Source organism: Amblyomma mixtum, chromosome 7 (genome assembly GCF_055824585.1).
Source record: "Amblyomma mixtum isolate Tamu chromosome 7, ASM5582458v1, whole genome shotgun sequence".
NCBI lineage: Eukaryota > Metazoa > Arthropoda > Arachnida > Ixodida > Ixodidae > Amblyomma > Amblyomma mixtum.
This window is the reverse complement of record NC_143018.1, coordinates 143,560,284-143,579,558: the sequence shown is the minus strand read 5'-3', so window position 1 is coordinate 143,579,558 and position 19,275 is coordinate 143,560,284. Positions and strand designations below refer to the sequence as shown.

General features: G+C 50.6%; 1 protein-coding gene across 1 annotated transcript; it reads right to left on the bottom strand.

The window, feature by feature from the left end:
* Positions 1-7,189: 7,189 nt before the first annotated feature.
* LOC149337762 (uncharacterized) lies at positions 7,190-18,837 on the bottom strand. Its single transcript, XM_089554511.1, has 2 exons — positions 18,671-18,837; positions 7,190-8,063 (listed from the first exon to the last, which is right to left on the bottom strand). The coding sequence occupies exons 1-2, from the start codon at positions 18,835-18,837 to the stop codon at positions 7,190-7,192; spliced, it is 1,041 nt and encodes a 346-aa protein (XP_089410637.1).
* Between the last annotated feature and the right edge of the window lie 438 nt (positions 18,838-19,275).

The window sequence follows — 19,275 nt, the reverse complement described above, 5'->3', positions numbered from 1 at the left end:
ACTCGGTTTTATTTATTTACATGGCTAGACTAGAGAGGTTAATTAGGCTAAATGGGTAATTAAGCAATTAACTAAGCTCATTCCCACTTACTTGGAGCATCACTGTATGATCCCTTAAATTGGTTGCATGGTCACTAGCCAAAGTACAATTGGCCCCGTTTGAAATTGGCGCACTGTGACGTCACGACCGTTTCGACCAACTGAAAAGCGTGGCATTTCTGTTGACAACTGCTGCTTACAACGATGAGACATTAAAGGCTTTCGCCTTATTAAATGTTTTACATTTAGTTTACAGTTGGCACGATTCCAGCGCAAGGACGGACACCGCGAGTATATGGACGGACACCGCGAGCATAGACGGACGCCGCGAGCATGAGCCATTAAAGGCTTTCACCTTAAAATGAATGAGAGGAAATGAAATTACGTACAGGCGCTAGTGACGTTATAGCGTGACGTCATACCAGGAGCCAGAGACGGGCTACCAACTCGGCTCGTCGGGTAACGGCGGCCGCTTGCCACGGCGCGCCGCGCTCCTCCCGCTAGAGGTGCTGCATATACAGTATAAAACACCTGCTTTCGCAACCTACCAGGCTTAACCAAAGCTAAGCCCCTGTCAATTTTTTTTTTCGGAGGCCGTGTCAGCGGACGCGCTTCAAATGCGCTCTGCAAAGTTTATCCTTTATGACCGGATTATCTCATCCCAGCCGTATGAAGCTAGTATTATCAGCCTCCGCTTCTCGTTCATATCTTTTTTCTTTCGAAGGTGATTTGGCGGTACCTGGGTAAGGCGGTAACCGCATGGATGGCTCAAAACTCCCCTAGCCAAGCTCAAGTCAATTCAAAAATCCAATATGGCGGCGCGCGTTGTGGCGGCTGGTTGCGGCCGGTTGCTCGCGCGTTCCTGGTGCTGGCGGCCGCTAGCTCGATCCAAGCCTTGTAAATACTGGTGATTAACTGCTCCCCCGCTGCATTCACGCTTGATTTCCTAAGTACTTACAGAATCTGCTCACTCGCTTTTGTATTTCGATGTGTCTGTTGATGTAGCATAGTGTATGGTGTATGGTGGCGAAAGGCGCGACTGCTTAACAGCTGCTTGGGGCGCTCGCTCGAGAAGAAAAAGCGCAAATGCTTTTCTACAAAGAACAATTTATTAAAAGAACATCAGGAGTGGCAAACTATGTTCAAAAAGTAATTTTAGGCATCCGTGGCATTGCAGTATCAGTAACAGGCATCGTAAAAATCAAATGTAAAAAACGCCACTATGTAAACCTAGAATATATGAGCGCACAGAGAATATATAAAGGATAAAACGGGTAGTCACCACACGTCTGACATCTTGACAGAAAATGTCTGCCTCTCCCGTAACCGAGAATAGAGTAAGCATGAAATGTTTACGGGCATAACACGAAGCGTACGCGGACACGAAACACAGGCCTGACAAGAATGTATACAGCCTGTTCCGTATTTATCTGTCCGTGTTAGAAAAAATCACCCTGCGCAAACTACTGAACTATGTGGGCTCAAACGCCGACTACAAGGTAGCTTATGATGGTCTTCGTCTTTCGATATGTAATTTAACATATAAACCTGCCGGCATTTTCAGGAATCGGCGAAAAACTGCGTTCGGATGCGGCAGATCTTTTCGTCCAGGTGAGCTTAGAAGCCACTTCGACAGGCTGCGCCATCTGGCGAGCGGTGAGGAAACCGATGTCATGGCTTGGGCGGGAATGCGCACCTCGCGCGGTTTCTTCAGATGTGCGAGTCGTCTGCTCCTTGAAATTAACACCCCTCGCCAGATGGCGCAGTCTGTCACACTGGCTTCTTTGCTCGCCTGGACGAAAAGTTCTGCCGCAGCCACGGTGTAAGAGTAGGTTTCTTACACCGTGGCCGCAGCTGAATGCAGTTTTTCGCTGATTTCCGGAAATGCAGGCAATTTTAGATGTCAAATTACTCATCCAAAGACGAAGACCATCATAAGGTACCTTGTAGTCAGCGTTTTGAGCCCATATAGTTCAGCAGATTGCGCAGCAGAATTTTTCGTAACAGGGACAGATAAATACGGAACACGCGGTATGCAGCGCATTCGAAACTGTCTAAGTGCGTAGAGGCGAAAGCGTTTTAAGGCGGAAGCCTTTAATGACTCATCGTTGTAAGCCGGGATTGTCGGCAGAAATGTCACGCTTTTCAATTGGTCGAAACGGTCGTGACCTCACAGTGCGCGAATTTCAAACGGAGCCAATTGTACTTTGGCTGCTAACCATGCAACCAATTAAAGGAATAGTATAGTGATGCTCCAATTTAGTTTGACTGAGTTTAGTTAATTGCTTACTTAACCAATTAGTCTAATTAACCTTTCTAGTCAGACCAGAAAATAAATAAAACCGAGTAAGAAATTGGCCGAGCTTGGGAATCAAACCCCGGTCTCTGTAGTGCGAGTCGAGCACAGTACCACTCCGCCATGCCAGCTCTTTCTTCTTTATTGCATGGAAGAACTTCTGTAGAAAGGAGGAAAACTTCAATCAGACTGGTTCACGTCTCAAGTTACCGGGCTGCTTAATAGGAGCCCGCCATAGCCCTAACTCAACACTGCATCCCCATCAAAACATCAGAATTCAGGGAGGCACACACATGCATCTAGGCACGGCAGCCAGATTGGAGGTTCTTCGCGTGCTGCATATACACTCCTCACCAAAGCACACTGATCACGAAACACAGATTTGGACGATCTTGGTGGCTCGGCATGTGTGTCCATCATCCAGCTCGATGGTTTGGAATGAACAAAGGTGCGTCTATACTCCGTTCAATACATCATGTGCAACGCTGTCAAGGCTACGGAAGTAGTCCGCAAGAAAAAATAATAAAATTGTATCCCTCCGCGCTCGTTTCGTGGCCGAGTTGTCTAAGGCGTCGCTTTGGGACGACTAGGAATAAGGGAGTAATTACTCATTGACGTCCACCCGAGCGCAGCCATACGGCCACAAAGGAAAGCTATACAGCTTTCACAGAAACTTCGTAGTTAAAGAAAAATTCGTCCTGGTCCGGGGTTCGAACCCGGGACCACCGCTACACCGGAGCAGTCGCTCTACCTATTGAGCTAACCGGGACGGCAAGCTTATGGTAGGGCGAGAGCGAATTGATCAATAAGTCGAAGTGGGAACAGTGTTGACCAAATATTTAGGGGAATCCCCCAAGGTGGAGTATATTTGTAATAAGGGAGTAATTACTCATTGACGTCCACCCGAGCGCAGCCATACGGCCACAAAGGAAAGCTATACAGCTTTCACAGAAACTTCGTAGTTAAAGAAAAATTCGTCCTGGTCCGGGGTTCGAACCCGGGACCACCGCTACACAGGAGCAGTCGCTCTACCTATTGAGCTAACCGGGACGGCAAGCTTATGGTAGGGCGAGAGCGAATTGATCAATAAGTCGAAGTGGGAACAGTGTTGACCAAATATTTAGGGGAATCCCCCAAGGTGGAGTATATTTGTAATAAGGGAGTAATTACTCATTGACGTCCACCCGAGCGCAGCCATACGGCCACAAAGGAAAGCTATACAGCTTTCACAGAAACTTCGTAGTTAAAGAAAAATTCGTCCTGGTCCGGTGTTCGAACCCGGGACCACCGCTACACCGGAGCAGTCGCTCTACCTATTGAGCTAACCGGGACGGCAAGCTTATGGTAGGGCGAGAGCGAATTGATCAATAAGTCGAAGTGGGAACAGTGTTGACCAAATATTTAGGGGAATCCCCCAAGGTGGAGTATATTTGTAATAAGGGAGTAATTACTCATTGACGTCCACCCGAGCGCAGCCATACGGCCACAAAGGAAAGCTATACAGCTTTCACAGAAACTTCGTAGTTAAAGAAAAATTCGTCCTGGTCCGGGGTTCGAACCCGGGACCACCGCTACACCGGAGCAGTCGCTCTACCTATTGAGCTAACCGGGACGGCAAGCTTATGGTAGGGCGAGAGCGAATTGATCAATAAGTCGAAGTGGGAACAGTGTTGACCAAATATTTAGGGGAAACCCCCAAGGTGGAGTATATTTGTAATAAGGGAGTAATTACTCATTGACGTCCACCCGAGCGCAGCCATACGGCCACAAAGGAAAGCTATACAGCTTTCACAGAAACTTCGTAGTTAAAGAAAAATTCGTCCTGGTCCGGGGTTCGAACCCGGGACCACCGCTACACCGGAGCAGTCGCTCTACCTATTGAGCTAACCGGGACGGCAAGCTTATGGTAGGGCGAGAGCGAATTGATCAATAAGTCCAAGTGGGAACCGTGTTGACCAAATATTTAGGGGAATCCCCCAAGGTGGAGTATATTTGTAATAAGGGAGTAATTACTCATTGACGTCCACCCGAGCGCAGCGATACGGCCACAAAGGAAAGCTATACAGCTTTCACAGAAACTTCGTAGTTAAAGAAAAATTCGTCCTGGTCCGGGGTTCGAACCCGGGACCACCGCTACACCGGAGCAGTCGCTCTACCTATTGAGCTAACCGGGACGGCAAGCTTATGGTAGGGCGAGAGCGAATTGATCAATAAGTCGAAGTGGGAACAGTGTTGACCAAATATTTAGGGGAATCCCCCAAGGTGGAGTATATTTGTAATAAGGGAGTAATTACTCATTGACGTCCACCCGAGCGCAGCCATACGGCCACAAAGGAAAGCTATACAGCTTTCACAGAAACTTCGTAGTTAAAGAAAAATTCGTCCTGGTCCGGGGTTCGAACCCGGGACCACCGCTACACCGGAGCAGTCGCTCTACCTATTGAGCTAACCGGGACGGCAAGCTTATGGTAGGGGCGAGAGCGAATTGATCAATAAGTCGAAGTGGGAACAGTGTTGACCAAATATTTAGGGGAATCCCCCAAGGTGGAGTATATTTGTAATAAGGGAGTAATTACTCAATGACGTCCACCCGAGCGCAGCCATACGGCCACAAAGGAAAGCTATACAGCTTTCACAGAAACTTCGTAGTTAAAGAAAAATTCGTCCTGGTCCGGGGTTCGAACCCGGGACCACCGCTACACCGGAGCAGTCGCTCTACCTATTGAGCTAACCGGGACGGCAAGCTTATGGTAGGGCGAGAGCGAATTGATCAATAAGTCGAAGTGGGAACAGTGTTGACCAAATATTTAGGGGAATCCCCCAAGGTGGAGTATATTTGTAATAAGGGAGTAATTACTCATTGACGTCCACCTGAGCGCAGCCATACGGCCACAAAGGAAAGCTATACAGCTTTCACAGAAACTTCGTAGTTAAAGAAAAATTCGTCCTGGTCCGGGGTTCGAACCCGGGACCACCGCTACACCGGAAGTTTCTGTGAAAGCTGTATAGCTTTCCTTTGTGGCCGTATGGCTGCGCTCGGGTGGACGTCAATGAGTAATTACTCCCTTATTACAAATATACTCCACCTTGGGGGATTCCCCTAAATATTTGGTCAACACTGTTACCACTTCGACTTATTGATCAATTCGCTCTCGCCCTACCATAAGCTTGCCGTCCCGGTTAGCTCAATAGGTAGAGCGACTGCTCCGGTGTAGCGGTGGTCCCGGGTTCGAACCCCGGACCAGGACGAATTTTTCTTTAACTAGGAAGTTTCTGTGAAAGCTGTATAGCTTTCCTTTGTGGCCGTATGGCTGCGCTCGGGTGGACGTCAATGAGTAATTACTCCCTTATTACAAATATACTCCACCTTGGGGGATTCCCCTAAATATTTGGTCAACAGTGGACGACTAGGAACTTTGGCGGCGTCGGTTCGAATCCACCTCGATACTTGTTTTTTTTTTTTTTTTTGCAGCATTTCACGTACGTAGGTTGCAATCCACCTCGCGACATTTTTTTTATTTAGGAATTTGTAGTTGACGCCAATTGATATCATTTTTTGCTCACAATATCTTCAATACCAAGCTGAAACGACGATGAAAATGGTTTTTCGTTCAGGATTCAGGCCATCTGTAATTTTCGTTTTGCTGTAACCCACGGCACTGCTCGCTCCTCTGTCTCTGTCGAGGTATCGGGCATGTCATGAACTATTCCGTGCATCCAGCAGAGCAGGGGATCGAGTTTTTAAGGCAGTCCGGAACTGACGGCCACTCCGTTGCGGAATAGCGCGATGCACATCATGTGAGCAGTTTGTTTTTTTAGATTCCTTATTCTCAGGGTATACTGATGTCATAATTTTCATGAGATAATTTTTGTGCGAGTTTTCTTTCTGGCAAAAAAAAGCAATATCCGTCGCAGAATAATAGCGAGATGCATATCATGTGAGCAGTTTGTTTTTTATTCCTTTTTGTCAGGGTATACTGATGTCGTGACTTTTATGAGTCGATTTTTGTGCGAGTTATCTTTCTGGCAAAAAAAGCAATATTCTGCTTCTCGTCAAACAAACGCTCTTTTAGGTGCACTTTTATGTGCAGAGCAAGATGCTGAAATTTCTGGCTGAGGAAAGAAATTTCTTTATGCCACACTCAAATGGCTTTTTCCCGCCTAAGAAAAGATAAATTTCGAAGCCTTGATTCAAAATTTTGGCGTCTTACATACTGGGGAAAGAGAAACATCAATACTCCATTGTAGCAATGAACAACTACCTTTGCAGTAGTTGTTAAAAATATTATTAGAAAGAAGGGTTCAGGGAAAAGGATAGGTAGTGGGGCCCTCAGTCCCGGACTTCGTTGGCGAAGGCTGCTCGACGAGTCTCGGGCAAGATAGAACTGCCCCCCACGTCTGTTGTTTGTAGTGCACAAGACTATTAATTGACAGTAGCAATAAGCGGTTCAGTGCACTGACAATAGTTTGTGACGTGTGCCGTAAGAGGTTTCCACGCAAGGAACCACACTCGGAGAGCCAGCTGTTTTTGGAAAGGGTCGATACTCAGGCCTCTGCTTGCTTTGTGACCTTGGCAATTTTGAGCTTGCGTTTGTAATTATTCTGCTGACGACACCAGCACCAGCTGAGACGTCCTGCTTCCCAGGGGTGGTTTTCAGGAGTGCCCATTGCAGGGTGGGCTTCTGTTTGCAGTGTCTCAGACTACTGATCCACAGTTGCGATGTGGAATTCAGCCCACTGCTAAGAGCTTGTGATGAGTGCAGTAAACCCCCAACCACTACCCCCCAAACAAACAAACAAACAAACAAACAAACAAACAAACAAACAAACAACCAAGCTATCTCTTCACAAAAGTCACACAAATTCATCAACATCACTGAAATCTTCATCGCTGATTTCAGCAATCGAATCACCAGACGAGGAATTGCATGAGTCACAGACACTGAAAACAAGAGGATCTATTTCGGTGTCCACAATCATGTCCCTTTCCCAAGCCTCAGCCTCAATTTGCTGGACATGGGCACAACAGTTTTCCCAGTTTTGTTGGGTTACACCCGCCAACGCCACGGGTAGGAGCTTTTCAACTTCTGCCAAAGTGAAACCTTTGTTCCTGCTGGCTACAAAGCCCTTCACTTGGCTCCAAACAAGTTCAATAGGGTTGAACTCACAGTGGTAGGGCGGTATACGGAGAACATCATGGCCATGGGCAGCCGCCAAGGTGTCAATCCTGTAGATAATACTTGGAGTGTTGACTTTTTGTGTGAGCTCAAGTAGCTCTGCCCTCACCATGTCGGCAGTCCAGGGGACCCCCTTCTTTGTCAGCCAAAGCTGAATATCTGTTTTTCGGGTTGATGACGTAGGGGCCTTTTCAAGCGCCACACTGTGGTATGGCGCATTGCCCATTACAATAACGCTGTTGCCTGGAATATTACGCAGAAGCTTCTCTGTGAACCACTTCTCGAAGTATTTTCCATCCATTTCGGAGTGGTAATCAGCCTTGTTGCCCTTCTTGGCTCGGAAGAAGTCAGCAGCTCCTTGCACAAAGCCTGTTGCAGAGCTCCCGGTATGCACAAGGATCAAACGGGCCCCCTTTCCTGAGGGCGCAGGCAGTCCTGTTGTCAGGCCTTTCAGGAACGCATCATGCGAGGACTTCACGCTTCTGTCCTGCCAGACAGTTTCCTTCGTATGCCCGCTGTTCACCCAGGTTTCGTCCAGGTAAATGATGGATCTGCACAAAGCAAAACAAAATAATGGATGAGGTAATTAACATTATTAAGCATACCCACGGCTATGCCATAGCAGCAATACGAGTCTTGCCATATCACTGACAACACACAGCAGAATATAGGCAAAAAATTGAGTTGGAATTGTTACTTCATGATTTATCTTCATTCTTTGCTTGCGAAATGATATGCACGCGACCACCAGGAGCCCCAAGTTGCGTCTATCGGGAGAACGAGTACTACGATTCATTCCTGCATGTCATTTCTGCCATGACGGCGGGATGATACGCATACTGGTGCCTCAACCAGTGGAGACCTGTTTTTGGCTTGTCGTAGCAGACAGCTGGAATTAAACTGATTACTTCTGACCAAATCAGGTAGTTCCTTACCCAAATATAGCATAAAAGATCACCGGCCACCAAATGCCACCTCTGAGCAAAATTCACGTCAAAAGAATTGGGGATGAGCAAATTTTAAGGCGGAAGCTTTTAATGCCTCACTCTTAGAGGCGACACTTCGATCTTAGCCAAAAGGCCGAGAAGCGATGCCGCCACGGTGGCTCAGTGGTTATGGCGCTCGGCTGCTGGCCGGAAGAGACGCGGGTTCGATCCCGGCCGCGGCGGCTGAATTTCGATGGAGGCGAAATTCCAGAGTCCCGTGTACTGTGCGATGTCAGTGCACGTTAAAGAACCCCAGGTGGTCGAAATTTCCGGAGCCGTTCACTACGGCGTCCCTCATAGCCTGGGTCGCTTTGGAACGGTAAACCCGAATAAGATGAGACAATTTTCGACTGGTGTCCACCGAGATATGTGAGACAGTTACAGCGTAATTTCCTTTCCTGAAATACAATTTTCATTTTCTTCATTACGGTCCCTCTTTCTTCTTTCACTCCACTTCCTCCCTTCCTGTACGGTGCGGCTCAGGTGTCCACGGAGATGACAGAGAATTACAGCGCCATTTCCTTTCCTCAAAAAGCGTTGCGTTCAAAGGGCAACGCATCGCGCCGAACCAGGCCGAACGGGTGGTGGCGTTTCTTGAACTCTGTGGCAGCGCTGAAACGCGCTGTCGCGTAGCGTCATTAATTGGCAGTTAATTAATGCACCAACAGGATGTGAAGTGAACAATCGCGCAGCAGAATGTAGCACTCAGGCTTTCGCCTTTCACCACTTTAGCAGCTAAAGTTCCTCGTAATATTAAGCATGAAATGCTTTTAGCCCCCGTTGTCGGCAGTGTGGTGACGTCACGCCGAGACCGAGAGCCATCATCCGGGCACCGTACGAGACTTAACGAGATTTAACAAGACTCTCTAAGCCCTCCTACGCGACCGGCATGCAAGCGCCGGTTGGTCTCCAAAGGAGTCACAAAAAATAACTGCTGCCAGTGCCTTCTCAATGTTTATCAAGATATCAGTCGCTGTGCGTTTGATAATGCACGGAATTATAATTTCCGATTTCTAATAACGCGTGCAAAAAGCACATAAATGCCACGATACACTTCGTTGTCATACTTGATCTCTTAGGGGCTTCGCGCATCGAAGCAAAGCCGCGCAGGCGCACAGGGGCCCAGGTGGAGAAGCGCTGCGTTCAAAGGGCAAGGCATCGCGCCGAATGGGTGGTGGCGTTCCTCCCTTCCATTACGGTGTGGTTCGGGTGTCCACCGAGATGGCAGAGAATTACTGCGCCATTTCCTTTCCTCAAAAAACCTTGCGTTCAAATGGCAAGGCATCGCGCTGAACGGCTGGTGGCGTTCCTCCCTTCCTGTACGGTGCGGTTCGGGTGTCCACCGAGATGACATTAGGCCCGTAAACATTTCATGCTTACTCTACTCTCGGTTACGGGAGAGGCAGAGATATTTTGAGAACTGTTGTGACTATTCCGCATCACTTTGCCTATGTGACACTATGACGTCACCACTGGATTACGTCACACATGATTGCGAAGTAATGCGGTGGCTCTGTGCTTATGGTGCTCGGCTTCTGACCCGAAAGACGCGGGTTCGATCCCGGCCGCGGTGGTTGAATTTCTTTGGAGGAGAAATTTTAGAGGCCCGTGTACTATTGCCATGTCCGTGTATGTTAAAGAACCCCAGGTGGTCGAAATTTCCGGAGCCCTCAAATACGGCGTTTCTCTTAAACTTAGTCGCTTTGGGACGTTAAACCTCATAAACCAAACAAAAAAAAACAAATTATCGATTAGTGATACCAATTAGTGACTAAGTAATGATTAATGACTAAATAGAACCCATTTTTGCTAGAACTAATCTCTTCTTTCATTCGCCTCTCCTCATCGCCATCCGTCAATGAAATCTACTCCCTGGCACCATTGCGTCTGCCAATGATTACGAAGCGTTTGTAACCGCTCTAAAACGTCACTTCGAGCTGTAACCTTCATATTTTTGCATTCTTATTGAAGCACTGCTTTTGAAGGAAACCTGAGTGTTCTTTGTCATGTGCCTTTATATTTTGAGTGTTTGATGCTTTTCAACAATGTGTTCGCGGCCAACGAATTTTGTACTCATCGGAAATTTTTTCTGTTGTTCCCCCCTATGTAATGCCCGCTCGGGCCTTTAGGGTATTTGAATAAATGAATAAATAAATAAACTGCTAATTAATGAAGCATAAACTTCGCCCTTTTGGAGTGGAACGCAACAGCGTGTTGTAATGCTGCCAGGCAGTCCACGGAACGCCATCACGTGTTCGGCGCGACGCCTTGCCCTTTGAACGCGACGCTTTTTGAGGAAAAGAAACGGAGCAGTAATTCTCTGTCATCTCGGTGGGCACCCGAACCACACCGTAAAGGAAGGGAAGAACGCCACCACCCGTTCGGCGCGATGCCTTGCCCTTTGAACGCGGCGCTTTCTGAGGAAAGGAAGTTGCGCAGTAATTCTCTGTCATCTGGGTGGACACCCAAACCGCACCGTATAGGTAGGGAGGAACGCCACCACGCGTTCGGAGCGATGCCTTGCCCTTTGAACGCGGCGCTTTCTGAGGAAAGGAAGTTGCGCAGTAATTCTCTGTCATCTGGGTGGACACCCAAACCGCACCGTACAGGAAGGGAGGAACGCCACCACCCGTTCGGCGCGATGCCTTGCCCTTTGAACGCAAGGCTTTTTGAGGAAAGGAAATGGCGCAGTAATTCTATGTCATCTATGTGGACTGTGTCTTGTCTGTGTCATCTAGGTGGACTGTGTCTGTGTCTTCTTCCTTCGTGTTTTCGTCCCGTTCCTTGTGCTGTTTTAATTCACCATCTAGGTGGACGCCCGAATCGAACCATAAAGGAAGGGAGGAACGCCACCATCCGTTCGGCCATAAAGGAGGCGCTGGTTCGGCGCGATGCCTTGCCTGGTAGCGACCACTGCATCCTTAACACCACTACGCACACGCCCCCTCGAGCGTCCCAGAACACAAGCCCGTATCCCAGATTGGACGAAATTCTGAAAAAAATTTTAACTCACTTGATAATACACCCATTTCCGCGCAAGGCTACCCAGCTTGGTCCCAACAGCTGCTGACACACCTTTCCTCGCATGAAACACACATCCAGCTCTCAGAGGCGGCGGTGGTGGTGAAAAACATTTATGGGCAATTAAATTTTTTACAGAAAGGTGATTGGGGTAGGACCCTATTGACCCTTTCCCCTCACAGTACTAGGTGGAGCCCCTATTCCGGGGCCCCATTGGCAAGCAACGCCGCCCGCGTCCGTTGAACCAAGGCCTTTTGGCTCTTTAGGTCTTGACAGCCGAGCAGGGCCGCCTCCCAGTCCTCTCTGGTGGGGTTGGGGTTGGGAGGGATAGATGGGTTAGATTGACACGCCCACACCATGTGGAAGGTGTCAGACACCTCCCCACAGAACTGGCACGTGCCATCAAAGGATGTATTGAAATGTTTAAGCACCGCCGGGCACAGTACAGTGTTAGTGAGAATTTTGATGAGGAGGCGCTAGTCAGCGCGATCCAGACCCTTACAAGGGGCCGGGTAGCGCCGGTGCTCCTCCTTGTAGTAATCAGTGATTTTTTTGAATGTAATGGCCTGATTGTCTGATTGGGAGTGCCCTTCCAAGGACAGGGAGATAGCTCGGGGAGAGAGTGCGCTGGCGGCCTGATCGGCCTGTTCGTTTCCCTGGAGTCCTGGTGACCGGGGGCCCAAATCAGGTTGCGTGGAGTTGGATCTTCAGATCGACAGCTATATTCCACTATGCGCCAGGCAAGCGGGGGAACCAAGCCCAAGTCGTAGTACCGACAGGCCCCTCGCGAGTCGGTGATGATGTGTTTTGACTTGGGATTCATGAGAGCCAGAGAAATGGCAATCTCCTCCGCGTGTGTTGCGCTGTAGGCTTTGAAAGAGAGCCCGTTAACTGTTTGTGTTGTGTACGACTGCGGCCGTGTACCACCCCCCGTGGTGTGGGCCGGCAACGTCTACGTAATACACATGTTTTTGGTTACCATAGTATCGCGCCAACGCTTCCGCGCGCGCCTGGCGACGACCGCTATGGTCTTCTCTGGACATGTTGCGGGGAAGAGGTCGGACCCGGAGGGCGCGTCCCCGCGGTTCTGGCACTCTCTCCCTTTCCTCAATGTGGTAGTCGTGTTTGATGTGTAGCCGTCCTAAGAGGCGGCGACCGGATGTGGTCTGTGCAAGACGCGTCTATTGGTTGACTAAGTGGGCTTCTCGAAGCTCCCGGAATGTGTTCACCACGCCCAAGGCCAGAAGTCTCTGGTTGGACGTGGTGACCGGGATATCGAGAGCCCGCTTGATGACTTTCCGCAGGATGACCTCCAGTTGGTCATCATCGTGTTTGCGCAGGTGCAAGTAGGGAGTTGAGTAGAGGATTCTACTCGTTACGAAAGCATGGGCAAGCCGCAGTGCATCCTTGCTTCGTAATCCGCCCCGCTTGTTGGAGACCCGGCGGACCATTCGGCCCACCTGGTCTCCCACCGTGCGAAGTTTGGCTAGGGTGGTGTCGACTCTGCGTTGGTGGTGTATGAAGAGGCCAAGGACGCGGATCTCCTTGGCCTCCCGGATCGGTCCCGAGGGGAGACTAATGCGAAGCGGTGTTCTGTCCCGAGGGGAGGGACGTAAGTGCACAAATTCTGATTTAGCTGGGGCGCACTGGAGTCCGCAGTAGGCCGCGTAGTCGTCGACTAGGGTCGCCGCTGCTTGCAGGCAGGACTCCATGTGGCCCAGGTTACCTTGCGTGGCCCAGATTGTAATGTCATCCGCATAAAGAGCGTGATGTATCCCGGGCAGAAAAGACAATTTGGAGGGAAGATGAAGCATTGCCAAATTGAAGAGGAGGGGAGACAGTACCGCGCCTTGAGGTGTTCCCCTCGAGCCGATGGTGTATGGCCCGTGTTCCGCATCTTGTATGCGTATGTAGGCTTGACGGTCTGTAAGAAATTGTTTTATGTAGTTGAATGTTTTGTGGCCACAGTTGGTGTTACTGAGGTGGTCACGGTTGTGGATAACCACCTTCTACACCCCTGAGAAGCCCGTCGCAGCCTCGTCCGCCGTTGGCGACGCCAGAAACACAATAGAAAGCTTAAAGCTCGAATTGCCGAGCTTACCCAGAAAGCGGCAGAGTACGCGGCCCAACTCGCCGACTCCAACTGGGTGGATAGATGCAACACTGCCGCGCGACAAATGTCCAGCCGGAACACGTAGCGTCTCTTTCGAGCCCTAATTGACCCAACTCAAACACGAACCGAAACAAAAAAAAACATTTTCAGCGAGCCATGCACGGGTTTCCTGGCAACACGACTCAACTGGCACAGAAACTTCGGGACCAGTATCTGTGTACAGCCCAAGACCCCCATGGATCAGCGTACTCTTATGCAGGCAGAGAGAACACGGAGCTGGATCAATCCTTTCCAGCTCCATGATCGGCGGGCGGCTCTCGCCAAAATGAAACGGGGCACTGCGCCAGGACGGGATAAGGTCACCGTCAAGCTTTTGACGAACCTGCCCGACTTGGCATACCTGTCCCTCCTGGAATACCTCAATGCGATTTGGCGCGGGGACACCCTCCTGCCAGTCAAATGGAAAACGGCTCTGGTCACTTTTATTGCTACAGCTGGCAAACCAACCGACTCAGATAACCTCCGCCCCATCTCTCTCACCTCCTGTGTGGGCAAACTAATGGAGACGATGGTGCGGGATCGGTTATCTACATATCTTGAACACAAACATGTCTTTGCGAGCACCATGTTCGGATTCCGCCCACACAGATCCGCGCAGGATGTCCTCCTGCAACTCAATCGGGAAGTCCTTGACCCCCTCGAATGCCCCCATAATGACCGGGTAGTACTCGCCTTGGATCTTAAAGGGGCATTTGACAATGTAACACATGACATCATAGTCACTAACCTAAGCCACACCGACTGGCCTCAACATATTCCGATACATAAGCCAATATTTAATGGATCGTCAACCCTACATTCGAATACAAGACAGAGAGCACGGTCCTTACTTACTCGGCAAGCGGAGAACCCCCCAAGGCGCGGTACTTTCCCCGCTGCTCTTCAATCTGGGCATGATGCACCTGCCGGGCCAACTGAGTGGTGTCGCCGGCGTGCAGCACGCCCTGTAAGCCGATGACATCACTCTGTGGGCCACGCAGGGCAGCACCGGGGACATTGAAACCAGCCTGCAAACAGCGGCGACGATAGTAGACCGCTACGCCCGCCGCAGCGGTCTTCAATGCTCCCCTCAAAAATCGGAATTTGTGCACCTCCGCCCCTCACAGAAGTGCGCAACTAAAATCTCTCTTTCTCTTGAGAGTGGTCCCATACGCGCAAGTGACGAGATACGGTACTAGGACTCTACACCCGCAAACACAGGCGGCCAGACACTACATTGGACAAACTCCGTAAGGTGGGGGACCAAGTGGGCCGCATGGTCCGCCGGGTTTCCAACAAACGGGGGGGGGGGGGTTACGAAGTAAGGATGCCTTGCGGCTGGCTAACACCTTCGTTAACTAATTGAATTCTCTATTCGACTCATTATTTCCACCTACGGAAACAAGAAGAGGATGCCCTTGAGGTCATCCTTCGCAAAATTGTTAAACGCGCCCTTGACCTCCCCATCACTACTTCAAACAGCCGGCTTATGGCCCTTGGGGTGGTGAATACTTTCCGGGAGCTCCGGGAGGCACACCTTAGAAACCAGTACACGCGCTTGTCGCTAACGGAGGCGGGTCGCCGCCTTCTTGCTCGACTCCATATCCAAGGAAGACAATGGAAGACAGATTTCGCATCCCGGAACTGTGGAGACGTGCCCTCCACGTGCGGCCTCTTCCAGCAAACATGTCACATGAATACCATAATGGTCGGCGCCTGGCACGAGCGGAAGCGCTAGCCCGATATTATGGCAACAAAACAGGTGTATACTACGTGGACGCCTCCGGCCCTCACCACGGCGGATGGTACACGGCCGCGGTAGTTCACAACAGCAACACAGTTAACGGCCTAACTTTCAGAGCCCGCAGTGCAACACAAGCAGAAGAGGTCGCGATTGCTCTCCATGCCTCACATTCCGATTCAAAATACATAATCACCGACTCGCGAGGGGCCTGTCGGAACGTCTAACAAGGCTGCACTCCCTTCCTAGCCTATAGAATATACCAGAATTGCATACGGGATACGGACCCCGCACACCGTTACCTTATATGGGCCCCTGCTCATCAGGGGTTGACAGGAAACGAGGCAGCAGACGCAGCCGCCCGCGCACTCTCCTACCGGGCTGTTTTCTCCTCCCCACCTGATCAGGAACCCGATTTTAATCCGGTCTACACGTTCAAAGATATCACAACCAACTATCAAGATAGCCATCGCCTTCACCCTAGCCCATGTAAAGGCCTGAAGAAGGCGGATGAGCGGCTCCTTCTCCGCCTTCTCACCAATACATTGCTGTGCCCGGCAGCGCTTAAACATTTTGACCCCTCCTTTAGCGGCAGCTGCCCACATTGTAGTCCAGTGTCTTCTGACACCTATCACATGGTGTGGGCCTGCCCCTCCAACCCGGCTATTCCCTCCACCCCCAACTCAACCCGGGAGGATTGGGAGGCGACCCTGCTCGGCTGCCACGACTTACAGGCCCAACAAGCCTTAGTCGGGCGCGCCCGGGCGGCGGCAACCGCCACTGGGGTCCCCTACTAGGGACCTCCACCTAGTGTTTGTAAAAATCAGTCCCTTAAGGGCTGATCCAAACATACCTCATATCCATTTTTAATAAATGTTTTACCACCACCACCTTGCCCTTTGAACGCAAGGCTTTTTGAGTAAAGGAAATGGCGCAATAATTCTCTGTCATCTCGGTGGACACCCGAATCGGACCATAAAGGAAGGGAGGAACGCCACCATCCGTTCGGCGCGATGCCTTGCGCTTTGAACGCAACGCTTTTTGAGGAAAGGAAATGGCGCAGTAATTCTCTCTCATCTCGGTGGACACCCGAAGCGCACCGTACACAAAGGTAGGAACGCCACCACCCGTTCGGCGCGAAGCTACCGGCGCTTGTATGCCGGTCCTGTAGGAGGGCTTAGAGAGTCTCGGTAAATCTCGTTAAATCTCGTACGGTGCCCGGATGTTCTCGTTTGATTGCCCGGATGAGTGGAATTCAGTGCCCGGATGTTGGCTTTCGGTCTCCGCGTGACGTCACCACACTGCCGACAACGGGATCTAAAAGCATTTCATGCTTAAAAAAACGGTATCAAGGTAGGTACAGTATACATAATCAAATGCTACATGACTGAATATAAGTTTGTAAAAAACTTTGTTAGAGTTTCAGGTAAATACCAGGGAAGTAAAACATCTGACATGTATTGAAATGCATCAGTCTGTGGCTATGAATGAACACACACAGAGAAAGGCAGCGAAAATTTTCAACCTTTGACTCGTGCAGAAGAAATCACAGTGCATTGGTCTAGGACAAACATAATATGCTGCAGTGTTAGTGCTTAGTATAAGGACTCCAAGAAAAGCTCAATGTGTGACTCGACATGACGCCAATGACGCTGCTGCAGTGCGAACGTCGCCGACGTCGCCGTTTTCGCCTGCGTGGCTTTCCGGGCGGCGTCTGTTTGTCGTCTGCTGCCGCGTTACCCACAGCGTCATCTTCGCAACTAATTTCTTTGGTATCTTATTTTTAATACCTAGGCCTGGCTACAATTTAGTTCATCAGCATGTTTTTGTTATTGATAGTGGTCGAAAAATTTCACTTTTATTAAGCTTAACTGCAGCCGCGTTCACCGCCGATACCAGGATCGCGGCAATCATTTCGGGCTGGGCGGCACCCTCGGCGCGGACGCGCAACTTGCAAAATGCTACAGCCTTGGCCGTGTGTCAAGTTTGTGCGGCTGTGTGCTTGCATCCCCCATTATGCGTAGAAACATGGAGGCATCCGGAGTTTTGTATACGACAGGACGTTCTGGTAGTCAATACACTAGATCAGTTAAAACCTTGTGGACTGATCCAACCTACGACCCGAAAGACTTTTACTTAATACAGCTTCCGGGATTTTTCCGCTCACGGCCAACGCCGCCGACGACGACACCGGCTTTTCTGCGACACGGGGCCCTGAACGCTATCACGTTAAAAACAAAACTGGCATGCCCCGTAAATTGCGTTAGCAATGGCTGCATGGTTATGCTTGTGTGTTCGCTTGTGGAGTAGCTTGTGGCGTAGCTCATACACCCTAGTATTTTGGTCCAATGTTAAAGCCACTCCTTGCACCGTGCGATTCGTCAAGTCGTTTAATTAATTGGTAGAATTGCGGCGTTCCTGAGCAGTCAGGGGCTGAGATTCATCGGTGACCGAAGACGTGGAACCACTCTGCGAGGTAGAACGTTGTCGCCGACAGGGACTCCTTCTGGTCACCGCTGGATTATCGTGGCCGTGGATCATCTCACACGTTATGCTGAAACATCTCCATTACCATCTGCGTCCGCCCGCGACGTGGCTTCCTTTCTTCTAAAGAACCTGATTCTTCGCCATGGTGCTCCTCAAGAACTGCTCAGCGACCGTGGACGCGTATTCCTGTCTGACGCTCTTGAGGCCCTCCTCAAGGAATGCCGCATTATCCATCGAACCGCTTCGTCTTACCACCCTCAGACCAACGGCCTGACCGAGCGTTTCAACCGAACCCTCAGTGACATGCTGTCCATGTACGTCGACGCCAACCACTCCAACTGGGACCAAGTTCTTCCCTTCGTCACCTACGCATATAACACTGCGACACAAACCACCACTGGATTCTCTCCCTTCTTTCTTCTGTACGGCCGCGAGCCCCCCTGCACGATGGATACTCTTCTTCGCTACCGACCCGACATTTCCGAGTCCACGCCACTGTCCGACGCTGCCAGGTACGCCGAAGAATGCCGCCAGCTTGCTCGCTCGTTTACCACGCAGACCCAGTGGCAGCAAAAACATGACCGCGACACTTCCGCGGCCTCTACCTCCTACCCTGCCGACTCCCTTGTGTGGCTCTGGGTGCCTCCCACAACTCCCGGCCTTTCGCGGAAACTGCTGCATCGGTATCATGGTCCCTACCGGGTTCTCAAGCAAACATCTCCGGTCAATTATATTGTTGAGCCTGTTGCACCCGCTGCGGACTTGCGTCACCGTGGCCGCGAAATTGGAGAGGTTCTCTGCTCGGAGAGGCCCTGTAACACCTTGGGGACCCCCTGAGTATCCTCCCTCTCGGAGGACAGCGCCTCAATTTTCATCTTCTCCGCACTTCGCACCCAGGCCGCGGCCTGGTTAGGCCTGGCGGCTACTGGCTCCTCCATGACTGACCGCGCTGCTGATGCCGGGCTGGCCCTGACACCTGGACTACGCGCGGATCCGCCATCTCCTGAGGTAACGTCTGACCTCGACACGGAACCTACAGTTGACAACCCGGACAACACGATCGTACCAGATGGACATCGTCTACCTGACCATGGTGCCGCTTCAGGCGGTGAACCCCGTTCTCATTCGGGCTCAGATTTGACCCCCGTGACCGGTGTCCCGGCCCTTTCCTCGTCACCTGCCGGTGTCCCAAAGACCCCAGTCCCCGACAACCTAGAGCTGGGCACGGATACCTCCCTTTTAGCGGCGCACGAAGAACTGCTGTCCATCATCAATGACGGAAAGAATAAGATCACAGCAGGGGTCCGGGCCACCCTTGTGTCCCTGGTCTCTGCCATGAATGCTAATGCGCAGCACTTCCTTGCCTGCGCCATCCG

What these genes read in the sequence shown, in the direction of transcription:
- LOC149337762 (XM_089554511.1), bottom strand. Translation starts at nt 18,837, where the DNA reads ATGGAGGAGCCAGTAGCCGCCAGGCCTAACCAGGCCGCGGCCTGGGTG. An exon ending in TCTCCAATTTCGCGGCCACG is followed by an intron (nt 8,064 to 18,670) that starts GTGACGCAAGTC and finishes TGCTTTGTGCAG; the next exon opens with ATCCATCATTTACCTGGACG.